Genomic DNA, 14,859 nt, shown 5'->3' on the forward strand with positions numbered 1-14,859 from the left:
ATCGACCGTGTAGAAGAAGGTCAATAAAACAAAATGCCACATATTTAACGCAGAAAATTCATTTACTGGCCATAGTTAGCTTGAAAAATAAGTGTAGAGAGTATTTTACTAAATATATGCACTATTTTACATATTTATAATATTTTTACTCCTGTCATAAAAAAGTATAATGTTATTGTAGCTAAAACCACATTTGAGTTGTTAATAACACCAGCTCCTTTTATGTCCGGCATTAGTTAAGAGATTTTTCTCCTTGTGGAATGTATCTGATATTTATCCAGATGAATCGATGTAAAATCAACAACATGTTGTCACTAAAATTAAAGGGAATTAAAATTAATTTTTGGTGTGTTTTAGCTTACCTCAAGGGCATCCAAGATATAGGGGTCTTTGTTTCCGCAGTAACTTCAATTTTTATATTTTTAGGTCAAACCGTTCTTGTCTTTCAGTCATATAATGCAGGTCTTAGCACAGCCACAAAGCGCCCGCGCCCTCAGATCACTTGGACGTGGTGGGTACAAGAGGTAAAAAAAACGATACTGTTCGTTTTCTCACACAAACCGCTCGTTTTGTGTCTTAGGCCATCATTGTGTACTTACATGTATGAGTCATTAAATCATGTTTAATTTGGACTTCTCTGTGCTGCTCTTTATGAAAATAAAGACACCTACATCTTGGATGCCCTTGAGGTAAGCTAAAACATATCAAAAATTTATTTCAAAGTTAACTATAACATGATAGTCAATCATAAATATGCTTTAAACACAGTTCTATGGCCTTGTCCTTGGCAGAGCATCATTATTGAATAATAATTATTGAATAATCAAACTTTTAAATAAAATAATTATAATTGAGAGTGAGGGGAAATCTCATTATAAATAAATGTTTTTCTCCAAAACACGTTGGGAACAATTATTTGCCCCCTTAAATACTTTTTGCAACCTCCTTTTCCAAGAGACAACCTCTGAGTTTTCTTCCTGATGAGATTTTTCACTCAAGAGACGTAGATAGGAAATAGTTCACAGAATACGGTAGGTGGCGATGATGAGGAGTGAACATCCGTTTAGAAGAAGAAGAAGAAGTTAACCGGAAGTAGAAAGTGTTTCATTGAACGGCGGTAGCTGTAGTGATGCGACTGTACATGCAGCATACAGTGAAGATTTACTCATATTCACAATATCTTCTTCATTACACAGTTATTGTGTGATGGCGGCGGGAGGAGCGACGCAAGTGGGCGATGTGGAGGAGGACGCGTCGCAGCTCATGTTTCCTAAAGGTGAGAGTGATACAAAACACACACACCATCAGCCCTTTATCATGGATAACAAACGCACACACATACTGATATATATCAGTGTCGGCGCTGTTCTACTATGAGGAGGCATATATATATATATATATATATATATATATATATATATATATATATATATATATATATATATATATATATATATATATCCCAGCTAACAATGACCTGGCGGACCGCCAGCGTTTTTTGGGTGGCACGAAGTCAGCGGCTTGACACGGTCGGACCTCCGGCGGCACACCTTCGGCAAGCCGACCAATATGAAAATGCGGTTGGTCTGCCAGCTTTTTTTGGGTGGCACGCCACCAGCGGTTTGCCGCGGTTGGTCCTCCGGCGGCACACCGTCGGCATGCCGATTGTATGAATTAGCTATAGCTATAGCGTAAATGTGTGTGCATTTGTACATTTGAATGAAATGGACTCCTATTTTATTTATTTAAAATGGATGTGTGAAGCGCTCAAGTTACTGGAGTAAGTTTAATTTTTTTTTTTTTTAAAGACTGCTTTACTTGGTTATTGTATGACTTTGGTAGGGTGACCAACAGTCATGTTTTCCCGACATGTCTTCCGCGTCCGGTCCTGGCCGTCCTGGCTGTTTTTTTTATTTTTTATAAAGTGCATAAAACATGTCCTGGTTTTCAAAAAACTGCTCTACAGCAAAATATAGATGGACAAACAATTGAGGATGAGGACGAAAAATAGGATAAAGAGGAAGAACACTAAAGATTTAAATATATTTTGTTAATTCGTTTTTATAAGTTTGTGAGAGCTATTTGTAGGCATTTCTTATAGTATTATTATTTATATATTTATTTTTCTAATAGGCCTACAGAAGAACATTATTTCTCTCATTATTTCATTCATTATTTTTGTTATATAATTATTTTTTGTTAATAAATTAAGTTATGTTATAATTCTAGATGTATATTTAAATGCTGCGTGCGTGCCTTGTGTTTTGATGCGCGTGCGCGTAAACATTCGAGTCGCATTCAAAGACAGGAGCGCGCGCGTTGCGCGAGCAGATGGAAACAGAAAACGTCATCAACTGGTACACAGCAAAACTAGCGTCTCTCGCTGTTTTCACTGCTTTCAGGTAAGTTAAGTTAACAAAATCACACAAATAATACATACAAACGTTAATGACACCTCTCTTACGTGTAATTGATACGTTTCTGTTGAATATTTACCTTATAGAAATGGTTTTGTGTCTTCGAAAAAGTCCGTTAGCATCCCAACCGTTTTCAGAAGAGGTAAGTTAACGTTAAGTTACGTTACACTAAAGCTCTTATATTTTGGATTTTTAACCCCATGTAGAGAACAATTTTTGATAGTTTTGTGTTGCTGGTAATTTATCAATGGGTGATTGGAAGTAAGCTAATTTATTTAGCCAAAAATACGATGTTATTAATCAGTGACGTCACTTAACGTTATAAATATTAAAAAAAGGTGATTTCACGAGAAAAAAACCTCCACAATATAAGGAGGATTCTGTTTAATCATGATAGTAATGTCATATGCATTTATTTCATAATATGTATACTTTCTCTTTTCTGCATTTCATTTCTGCTCTATAGTTAGCTTGCTTCCTTGTAATAAACCCTATGTTCTATTGTAAATCCTATGTAACATTGATGGCTCTGTGACACATGTTATTTTCTAAGATCATCATAAATAATAATAATTCATTACATTTATATAGCGCCTTTCTAGACACTCAAAACGCTTCACATAGAAGGGGGAATCTCCTCAACCACCACCAATGTGCAGCATCCACCTGGATGATGCGACGGCACCTATATTGCGCCAGAACGCTCACCACACACCAGCTTACTCGTGGAGAGGAGATCATGCTGGTGTCCTGCTGAACCCCCTCCACAGCTATAAACTCTACTAGTAAGCAAAACCTCAAACATACTGTGCACTACTGTTCAAAAGTTGGTTCTATAGGATTTATGCTTTTGAAAGAAGTCTCATACTTAACCCCAGGTTTTTTTTTCAGTGAGATTGTCCTTGATAAGCCTGTAGGCTAAATAATCAGCTAAATAATAGACAGCAAATATCATGTTATAATGGTCATAGTCATACAAATGGGCTACATGCACGCATAAGTTCTGCATTTGACGCAAGGCTGCTCTTCGGTTTCCGGTTGGGGAGATTTAAAGCGGAGGAAAACGAGATTGTGGCAGAATCTTACTGTGGAAGAATTTACTGTCCTCCCGTCTTTGAAACGAAATTTAATATGTCTAGATGTAATTTTATATATAGTTATGCTTATTTAATATAATTAAAAAAAGAAGCATAAACACAATGAGGGGTGTCTGTTTTTGTGATTAACATTTCTTTAGTATAACCATAGAGAATAAAATCTAGTATAGATTCTCGGTATAGCATTGGACTCTACGATCGGCAGAAGTAATCCAGCATCCTTAGAACTTAAAGGGTTCGTTCACCCAAAAATGAAAATTCTGTCAGTATTTACTCACCCTCATGTTGTTCCAAACCTCTGTGTGTTTATTTGTTTTGCTGAACACAAAGGAAGATATTTGGAAGAATGTTTTAATCTAACAGATCTCATTCCCCATTGACTACCATAGTAGGAAAAAATACATACTATAGTAGTCAATGGAGAATGAGATTTGTTAGATTAAAACATTCTTCCAAATATCTTCCTTTGTGTTCAGCAGAACAAATAAATACATAGAGGCTTGGAACAACATGAGGGTGAGTAAATAATGACAGAACTTTCATTTTTGGGTGAACTAACCCTTTAAGTGGAAATACCGCCGTCGACGTGCATAGAGCCCATCAATTTAACAGGATAACAGGATATCATGGTCATTCGTATTTTTATTTTATTTCTTTAGGTGTGTTTTGAAATACGTTGGCCAACGATACAGACACCATACTATCCAACTCAAAGGTATTTATTTATTTTTATGCATTTTTTACTGATGAATAATGAAATTCTTTTTACTTTTAAATGCTGAATTCAGGGGGTCGATAACTTTAGGCACACAAGTTATTTTTCACAGATATCTGTCCAGTTTACTCATGGCTCATACTCTTAGCCTTTAAAATGTTTGAATTTATATTTGCAATGCAATATCAGGGGGTAAAGATGTCATTAGAGTTCTTAAAGGGTTAGTTCACCCAAAAATGAAAATTAAGTCATTAATTACTCACCCCCATGCTGTACCAACCCCGTAAGACCTTCGTTCGTCTTCGGAACACAAATGAAGATATTTTTGATTAAATTTGAGAGCTGTATAACTACCACATTGGCTCCTAAGGGACTGCCTCTTGACGGCCCAAAAAGTCAATGAAGAAAATGTTTAAATATCCCAAGTGACTACCGTGGCTCAACTATATGTTTACCAAGCGACGCGAATACTTTTTGTGCGAAAAAACAAACAAAAATAACGAGTTTATTCGACTATTTTTTTCTTCCTTGTAGGCCAGAACGAGACTTCCTTATAGATTTCCACGACGCATGCGCGAGATTTGCGATCTGAAGTAGTGTAAGCTGTGTACGCAGATCGCAAATCTCGCGCATGCGTCGTGGAAATCTATAAGGAAGTCTCGTTCTGGCCTACAAGGAAGAAAAAAATAGTCTAATAAACTCGTTATTTTTGTTTGTTTTTTCGCACAAAAAGTATTCGCGTCGCTTGATAAACATATAGTTGAGCCACGGTAGTCACTTGGGATATTTAAACATTTTCTTCATTGACTTTTTGGGCCGTCAAGAGGCAGTCCCTTAGGAGCCAATGTGGTAGTTATACAGCTCTCAAATTTAATCAAAAATATCTTCATTTGTGTTCCGAAGACGAACGAAGGTCTTACGGGGTTGGTACAGCATGGGGGTGAGTAATTAATGACTTAATTTTCATTTTTGGGTGAACTAACCCTTTAAGGTATGGCTATGTTCTTGTCACCAGATGAGATGTAATCGTTTGACCCTGTCATTCTTCAGGACAAGATCTTGATGGCATCCACACTCAGTACATGACGGAAGGTGAGTTTCACAATAGCTATATCACTATCACAAACCAAGAGACAGAACACAACAGGCCCATCCCAACTCACCCATGCATAGGGATGGGTACTGAAACCCGGTATTAAACATTAAACGTTATCGAACCGATAACAGATCCTGCTGACGGTACTAAAAAAATAACACACACTGTCTATTATAGACATTGTCTTGCAAATTCTGTGAGGATTTGGAGTGGTGTTTAAACAGTCTTCATACAACATGTGTTCAGATGGTTCTTTGTAATTTTGTATGAGTAGGGTAGGGAGAGGCTGTAACTCAGTTAAGACTTATTTTACATTCGATTAATTAAATTTCTGTAGCCTACCTGATAATTTAGCTTTTCTTGAAAAACAATGTATTGCTTATTTTAATTGTATTTTTCTTCTATTGCATTTATCTATGATTCACTCCTATATATAGTAAATGAATAATCTGTTGAAATTTGTTTTTATATCGCAATATATATATATATATATATATATATATATATAGCAGAAAAACAAAATATTCTATTGAAGTTTTTCAATAATGCGTGTGCCTAATCTTGAGCATTTAACCTAACCCTAATTTTAAATTGAACGTGGATTGAATTATATATTAAATTGAATTATAATTTGTGACACCCGATGAAATGTACGTATGATAGATTTTAGCCTTAAACATATTTCCCACAATACACGAACAGAGGAACTTTTTATGGAGAGGAAATTTTATGTTTTGTAATGTTTCTTTTGACAGATACTGTATAAACTAATTACACGTTTTCTGGGATTTCAGGAGCGATAAGAAAGTACCCAGAATGGGTTACAAGAAAGACAACAGAAGGGAGCCTCCAGGAAGTGGTTTTGCGGTGTTTGAAGGGAGCTGCTGACAGAGAAGGGGGCAAGAAACAACGACGGGAAAACTGAAGGGGTTCAAATACATTGAGTTTTTTAAAAGCTTAAAATTAAAATGTTTAATATATATATTAGGGTGTGTAACGATGCACGTATTAGTATTGAACCATTCGGTACGAGGCTTTCGGTAAGCATTTTTAAGCCAAACGGTTCGTTGGAACATTTTTCCTGCCAACCAAAATTTTGCTATTCGAAATGTAGGCACGTCGTGCGTGGCAAGCGCGCTCATAATGTAAGAGACGCTGGCATGACCACAACATTGCCCAACATCAAATGGCGAATGTAATGTAAGTGGAATGAAACGGTGGTGCGTTTCCTGATAGCATTGGTAGCCAACTATGATCACAAGTTTCGTGGTTATCAGCATAGTTCAACAAGTCTGTGTTTCGAATTGTAGGCTATAATGCTTTCAAGTAACATCACGTCGGTTTTATTTTGACATTATGAATACAAATGCTGCCCTCAAATGTTAAAGGAGTAGTTCACTTTTAAAAAAAACTTTTGCTGATAATTTACTCGCCCCCATGTCATCCAAGATGTCAACGTCTTTCTTTTTTCTTCAGTCGAAAAGAAATTAAGGTTTTTGAAGAAAACATTCCAGGATTTTCTCCATATAATGGACTTTAATGGGGTCCAAACGGTTCAAGGTCCAAAAGACAGTTTCAGTGCAAACTGTTCAAAGGGCTTTAAACGACTCCAGAGAGTCCAGACGATGAATAAGGGTCTTATCTAGGACCCTTAGAGTCATGACTCGAAAAAAGATTTGTTCATTTTGATGAACGAGTTTGAACAGGAGAGTCACGAACACGCATCACAGAACAGAACAAGATGAGCATTTGTGCTTATAAAACATAAACTTTTTTATTTATTTTTTTTAAAGGACTGCTCGTTTTGCTTGATAAGACCCTTATTCATCGTCTGGTGTTGTTTAAAGTCCGTTAAAGCTGCACTGAAACTCTCATTTGGACCTTGAACTGTTTGGACCCCATTGAACTCCATTATATGGAGAAAATCCTGGAATTTTTTCATCAAAAACCTTAATTTCTTTTCAACTGACGAAAGAGTGACATGGACATCTTGGATGACATGGGGGTGAGTAAATTATCAGCAAAAGTTTTTTTTAAAGTGAACAACTCCTTTAATCTGAACTAAAATAAACCTTTCTGTATAACTACTACAATATTACATTTCATTTTGTCCAAGGAGTGGTTTTGTTTTATATACTCCTAAGAAAAGTTGAAGTATAACTCCATCTTTGCTCAAAGTAAAAAAAAATCATACTTTATGATGTTAGTTTTAATAAAAATATAATAAAAAAATTAAATCAAGGAAATTTCTCTGGCAAAATTTCTCTTTCTTCTTTCTTTCTTTTTGCTGTATAGAAAACATACCGAACCATGAATTGTGAACCGTTACATCCCGTTACACCCCCTAGCCTATATATACAGTACTGTGCAGAAGACTTAGGCACACTATAGTATTTTCGCCTCAAAGAAATGGTTTTAAGCCAGTTATTTATATATTTTGTTGTAGTGTCTCAGTAGGAAATATCAGTTTACATTTCCAGACATTAATTGTAATAATCCAGTGAAATTTTTGAATGCACAAGGATTCTGACAACAGCCAATGCTCCACACGGAGGTCGGATCTCACCATCATCGAGTGCATCTGAAATTATATGAAGAAACAAAAAACCTGCAAAACTAAAAACTATGTGTAATACCTGGACAAAAGCTGTTTTAAACGTAAAGGGTACTAAACACCTATTGATTTGATTAATAACAGTTAATAATAGTTAACTATTAAAGTGAATTGATAAATAAAATCTATTTATGATTATGACATTATTTTTGGAAATATTCTCATTTACAGCGTTTTTACACAAGTGTTTTTTCACAGTACTCTAGCTTTGCAGGCAGGCACTACCTTCGAGATGTTGCCGCAGTTCTTCTGGTCTTAGTCTCTGTTTTTTCTGTTTCTTCATATAATTTCAGATGCACTCGATGATGGTGAGATCCGACGTCCGTGTGGAGCATTGGCTGTTGTCAGAATCCTTGTGCATTCAAAAATTTCACTGGATTATTACAATTAATGGCACAATTAATGTCTGGAAATGTAAACTGATATTTCCTACTGAGACACTACAACAAAATATATAAATAACTGGCTTAAAAACCATTTCTTTGAGGCGAAAATACTATAGTGTGCCTAAGACTTCTGCACATATATATATAGACCCTTATTATGTATATATGTATATACTTATGTGTGTTTCATAGTTTTGTACAGTGTTAAACAATATTAAATAATATGTACTATAACATAATCTTATGATTTTTCTGTATCCTGTTAATAAATAATATAAACAATATTATTATATTTCATATGTATAGTAAAGTGTTAAACAATATAATTTATTTATTGATATTTTAACAAAAGTACATGTTTTGAATGTATCATAATGGTTATATATATATATATATATGGTTGATAGATAGATAGATATGTATATGTTATTTTATGTTTATTTCCATGTGTTTATTTTGTATGTTATCCATTTGTGCCTTCTATCCAATAAAACGTAAATTTACAATGGCTATCAGCAGTTGTGTACTTTGTTTTTGATTATTTTTTGCCTAAATTGGATCTAATATAACTATTATTTATTATTATCCAGTAATGAAAAAAAAAAAAAAAATCATAAAATGACCCGTGGACCGACCGTGGTCCGCCAGGAAACGCTCATTATGAACGAGCGGCTCGGTAGCGGACCACCGTCGGGACAGCGGCGGCTGCCGCTGGTGGTCCGCTAGAATAACGATGAGCAAAACGCCAGCGATCCACCGGCGGCGGCCGCTAGTGGGCCGCCAACTTTGCCACCAGTGGGCCGCCGGTGGCCCGCTGGACCTATGTTAGCTGGGATATTACTTAGAGAAACTAAATAAAATGTCAACTTAGTTTTTGAAGCATTTTTACATTTATTCCAAAATAATAACTAATACACAATGTAAACCATATAGCACTATTTAATTTGCGAACTTGATGTTCAGCTGAGGATATGATCGGTTCTTGCGATAAATCCCACCTCTTGTTTTCGTGCATGTTCTCGAATCGGACTGAATGTCCAAAATGATAGCGTTAATGTGAAGACTAATTAAAAAGCAACTCATTTTCGATATCACCGATTTATGTCACGTCAAAAATCTAATTTGAAATGGCTTGAAAACATGACAACTGTGGGGTTTTTTTTTAGTGAGCAATGAATCAGCTTGGGAAATTAAAGGTAACGTTACATCTTCGTTTCTGTACAAGATTGAGTGACTGATAAAAATAATCACGTGACTTTCCTCCATTCATTCTCAAAAGAGTGATTTAAACACTTGTTAATGTCACATTTGGTAATATTCACGTTGTTGTATTTTTCTAATGTGCATTATTGTCTCATCCAATTTTTTGAGGAGGCACTGCCCCCCTCGCCTCCTCAGAGGAAACACCCTTGAATGTGTTTTTTTGGTTGTGTGTTAATTCTCGATTGGTTTAGTGTGGTTTTACGTCTTGTTTGTTTCATAAGCTGACCGCTGTTTGTTTTGTCTCAGAATTCGAGAACTCGGAGACGCTGCTGAACTCGGAGGTCCACATGTTGCTGGAGCATCGCAAGCAGCAGAACGAGAGCGCGGAGGACGAGCAGGAGCTGTCCGAGGTCTTCATGAAGACCCTCAACTACACCGCCAGGTTCAGCCGCTTCAAGAACAGAGAGACCATCGCCAGTGTGCGCAGGTCAGCAGGCTTCACACAGCAACACACACTGAGAGACAACAACACACACTGTACACTGAGAGACATGCAGTTTTCTAGTGTGAGGGTTTTCCTATGAAAGCTTGTTCCCACCACTAAATGTAGGTAAGGTAATTGTGCCTTTTCATCCTGATATTATTCTCTCCGAATGTGTGATTTTCACTTTTATTAGGGTAAAAAGTCTGAATTGTGAGATAAAGTCTCAGTTACCTTCTATTTTTATAGTCTAATCCCTGCTACAGACAGTTTGGCAGTCCTATAAGATCATTACAAATCACACTGTACGGCATGGATTTAATAAACGTGGGAACGGCGTATGTAGACTGTACGATGATGACACTTATTTAATCGTAGGCTATGATGGAAGTTAGTATAGAGGAATAAAACCAGTAGTAGCAAACCATTTTTATTAGCTAATCAGCGTAATAAAGTCGGTCGTAGCAGCTAAACATGATGCCGTGTTGTTTCACATGTCGTTGTGTTGCATATTTGTGTGAAAGACACTGTGTGCATCTTCTAAATATCAGTATATAAATCAGCTTGGGAAAAAGCTACTTAACATGAACTTTGTTTCATTATATGATGCTCTTTACTCTCTCTGGTTTTAGGTGGTTGTTTTTATATTATAAAGTTAAAGAACGCATATTAGTATTTTTTTATTTTAATATAAATTTGACACTTTTTTTTTTTACAGAGAGATAATTGGGCATGTGCATTTTTCCCCAAATCTTAAGTTAAACTAAATGGAGTGTTTCAGAGATTATGTAGTTTCTTTTCTTCATATGATTTTTTTTTTTTTGTGACATCGTTGTTAACTGTGGCCGTTTTTTCACAGCTTACTTTTGCAGAAGAAGCTTCACAAGTTTGAGTTGGCAAGTTTAGCCAATCTGTGTCCCGAGGCTGCAGAGGAGGCCAAAGCCCTCATCCCAAGGTTGGTCATTATAATATGCAGATTTATTTATTAATATTAATCTCTGGCCACTATTTTCACATGAGATTCTTAGTCATTTTATTGTCAATCTGTCAAGTTTGGTCATTAAAATGTGGAGATTTGCTTACTTTGGACAATATCATGCCTGTATGTCAATCTGTCATTTTTTGCCCAACATGTTGTCTTGGATTGTGCATGGACTGCAGATATTGACCCAGGGTTCAATAATGTGGACTAGTGCTTCGTTTCCCAGAGGCATTATAGACCTTAGTAGATCGTAGAACCATTGGTTTAACTTGGCTCACGATGCTTTTGGGAAACGCAGCCCAGAACTGTGATTTATTTTACACTATGTTGGGAGAGCAAGTAAAAAATAGAAGTCGTCTTTTTCAGACATGACCTTTCATGTAGTGTGTAATAAAGCTGTTTGTGACAGTAAAAAGTTTTGCAAAGTGACAGAGATTCAAGTGCAGATATAGTTATTGTCTCCCAAAAAGAAGCAGTGATTCTTCATTGGCTGCCTGCAAACATCGTCTAATTTTACCCACCTTCATAAACACTGTAGTTGTAGCTGAGCCTGGAAGAGTTCGGTTAGTGCTGTTCAAGTCGAGAAGACTTTTGCTGCGTCCTAATTCGCTTATTAAAGGGTTAGTTCACCCAAAAATGAAAATTAAGTCATTAGTTACTCACCCCCATGCTGTACCAACCCCGTAAGACCTTCGTTCGTCTTCGGAACACAAATGAAGATATTTTTGATTAAATTTGAGAGCTGTATAACTACCACATAGACTGCCTAAGGGACTGCCTCTTGATGGCCCAGAAAGTCAATGAAGAAAATGTTTAAATATCCCAAGTGACTACCGTGGCTCAACTATATGTTTATCAAGCGACGAGAATACTTTTTGTGCGAAAAAAACAAACAAAAATAACGAGTTTATTCGACTATTTCTTTTCTTCCTTGTAGGCCAGAAACGAGACTTCCTTAGATTTTCACGACGCATGCGCGAGAATTGTGATCTCCTTACACTACTGATCAGTTCAGTTCTCGCGCATGCGTCGTGGAAATCTAAGGAAGTCTCGTTTCTGGCCTACAAGGAAGAAAAGGAATAGTCGAATAAACTCGTTATTTTTGTTTGTTTTTTCGCACAAAAAGTATTAGTATAGACAACAAATACGTTTTATTGCCGCTACAAACAAATATTTTGTAAGGAAAAGTCTAAATATGAATGGAATCAGTACATAAAATGCATAATATTAAAGATGAACGAGAAACAGTGAGTGCTCTTTACTATCGCGGCAATTTAACTGCAGCGAACGGGCAAATACCGGTCTATCTGGGTTCCCTGAAACCATTCAGTCACGGAGTCAGTACGATGAACACCACTCTATGTACACGGAGATATATCATGAATTATAGGACAGTTTCTGACTGCTAAAATGAGCTCGTTCAACTTGCCTCGGTCGGACTCAGCACTGAAGAGTGACGCGCTCCACTGACTTCACTTCTATTGGTTGTCGCTCGTGAAAATCGCCCTTCATTTGCATAAAATTAAACATTTCTCAACTTCGTTGCGTCGCTGGACACGCCCCACCGGTCGCTGTCGCGCGTGTCGCCGGAAGTCGCCGGGAAGAGTTCTCCAGACCCACAACTGGCAGATCAACGTGCTACCTCATTTCTCTCTGATTCAGTAGGAAATTAAATTGAATTTGGAGGATTTTAATTGTGAAAGATGATTGGTAGGGCAGTTTACATGGTGATAGGATGCACGTAACTAAGCAACAGTGCTGTCCGTTAAAGACGCAATTATGTTTGTCCCAAACCTTGCCCACTCATCTGCTATACACTCGAAAGTGTGTACTTTTTTTTAACTAAAACAATACATAGTGTTAGGGTGTAGTATAAGTGGGTGAATTTGGACAAAAAAAACAACAACTGTTTTTTTGATTCCAAAGCAAACAAGACTTTGCACTTCCAAAGGATGAGATTGATACGGTAAAAAACAACACCATCATTACTGTTCGTATCACTGTGAATCAAGTGCAGAGCAGAGCAGAGTAGACCAATCACAACAGACTGGTTCATCTGACCAATCAGAGTAGAGCAGACCAATCACTGCAGACTGAGCCATCTGACCAATCAGAGCAGAGTAGACTTGAATCTTTTATCGAATCATTTTAGACACTGAGGAAAAAAAAGTATATTATGAGAAAATGTAATTGTTTCTAAAAAGAGAGCTGTAGAAGGAGCTCTTTAAAACATTTGCACACTGATGAAGGTGTTTAACCGAACATCACATTAACGAATCTAACCAGCTGTTGTGTGTATTCCCTGTCTAGCGTGGAAGGCCGGTTTGAAGATGACGAGTACAGCAAATCCTGGATGACATTCAGACGAAACGCAGCTTCCAGTACTGAGCTGATCTGTCCTTCAGTCTCAGTCTACTTCCTCTTCCTCTCCGCTCTACGTCTTCATATATCAGTCTGAGCTGATTTGTCCCTCATTTTGCCATTGTTTGGAAAAAATAAAGTGTTTTTTGATAAAATGTATAGTGTTTCTCAATGTGTCCCTGTACAAAATGTACAAGAATATTAATGTTCAAAATAACTGTTAATAATTCAGGTATTGGGTGTCATGAGAATGTCAATGTCTGCTTAAACTAAAAAATACATTTTAATTAATGCTTTGGGTTTTAGTACATTTTAGCCTAATTTTAGCCACATCTCTGAATGTTTACCCAGAAAGTGAGGCTGCATCCCTGTCCATCATGGCTAGATCCCATCATTTTAAAGGAAATGTCTCTACCAAACACATTTTTAAAGCAATTACATAAAATAATATATTTTTTTAATGTACAATTGTTCAAGGATGTGTTTGTCAGGCATGTGCTCAATTATGCTAAAAATACCTAAAATTGTCACTTCCAAAACTTTATCATACGTTAATTGAAAGAAATATACAGTGGTGTAGTCGCTCAGATCAAAATGATTTTGTAGTTTTAGAAAGTCAGATTTAAAGATTTAAAATGTCCTGTTCAGAGATATAATGTCAGATACTGTCAACACAAGTGAACCATGTTTACAGTTCAGAGTTATTAATAATGTGTTATTCCTGAATATGAAGCAACACTCAAAGCGTAAGAAGCAAAAGTTAAGTGTAAAGATTTTCATTGTGGTGAATGATTTCTGTTTTTAGCATATAGGCCTATATAGTTTTTCTTATATGATCTTGTAGTGTTTATCCTTACAAACACAGACAATTGACACATCAATTAATTATTTTTTTATTAATCATAAAACAAAAGTGTTTTTTAATGGAAGAATGTGATTGTGTTATAATAAAAGTATGATAATATTGTTATCACCACTGAAACATGAAGTCCATGATAATGTCTGATAAACATATCTTTTGGTTCATCATTAAGTCTGAAATCAGTCTGATCAAATTTGCTGTTAAAATGTTCACATATATTATGTTTGCTATTGTTTTGGCAGTGACAAATTCTGGGTGAGAAAATACAAGTTGTAGTTTGAACAAATAAATAAGCAAGCTACTGCTATATAAGTGTAGCCTAGGCGAAATTACGAACTATTACTTAGTATTTTAATAAGAATATGATTTTTGCAAAAAATAATTATGTCAGTATGTTGTGTTATAAATAGATATTATCTATGATGGATATGTATAATAATTCTATTATTTAGTAGATTCACTGTGTGTTTTCAGCTCAAAAGACATTCAATTAGTTCTGTTTTATTATTATTATTTTTTATTTTATTACATCCAGAGCAACTGCGTACTCGCACAGCCGTGTCACGTGGTACATGTTACTTTTTTCAGCGCTGTTTCAACGATACACCAATCACAGTGCTTTCTGATAAATTTAAAATGCGTTTT

General features: G+C 36.1%; 1 protein-coding gene and 1 long non-coding RNA gene across 3 annotated transcripts; both read left to right on the plus strand.

Moving 5' to 3' along the window:
• The first annotated feature begins 1,073 nt into the window (after window positions 1–1,073).
• Window positions 1,074–13,511, plus strand: polr2d (RNA polymerase II subunit D). The gene is given in 5 exon segments (XM_039649806.2): window positions 1,074–1,276; window positions 9,835–10,015; window positions 10,869–10,964; window positions 13,302–13,327; window positions 13,330–13,511. Coding segments are annotated over 5 exon segments (423 nt in total). The 5' UTR covers window positions 1,074–1,206; the 3' UTR covers window positions 13,380–13,511.
• On the plus strand, window positions 1,468–6,788 carry LOC120479952 (uncharacterized). 2 transcript variants are annotated; one of them, XR_016168459.1, is made up of 6 exons: window positions 1,468–2,402; window positions 2,504–2,559; window positions 3,009–3,202; window positions 4,174–4,229; window positions 5,245–5,321; window positions 6,120–6,788. It is a non-coding gene; the product is annotated as an uncharacterized LOC120479952 (long non-coding RNA). The 2 variants fall into 2 exon arrangements; XR_016168460.1 differs by having other exon boundaries at window positions 5,280–5,321.
• Window positions 13,512–14,859: the final 1,348 nt, after the last annotated feature.

The sequence above is a fragment of the Pimephales promelas genome, chromosome 5, assembly GCF_988280905.1.
Source record: "Pimephales promelas chromosome 5, fPimPro1.hap1.1, whole genome shotgun sequence".
In the NCBI taxonomy this organism is placed as follows: Eukaryota; Metazoa; Chordata; class Actinopteri; order Cypriniformes; family Leuciscidae; genus Pimephales; species Pimephales promelas.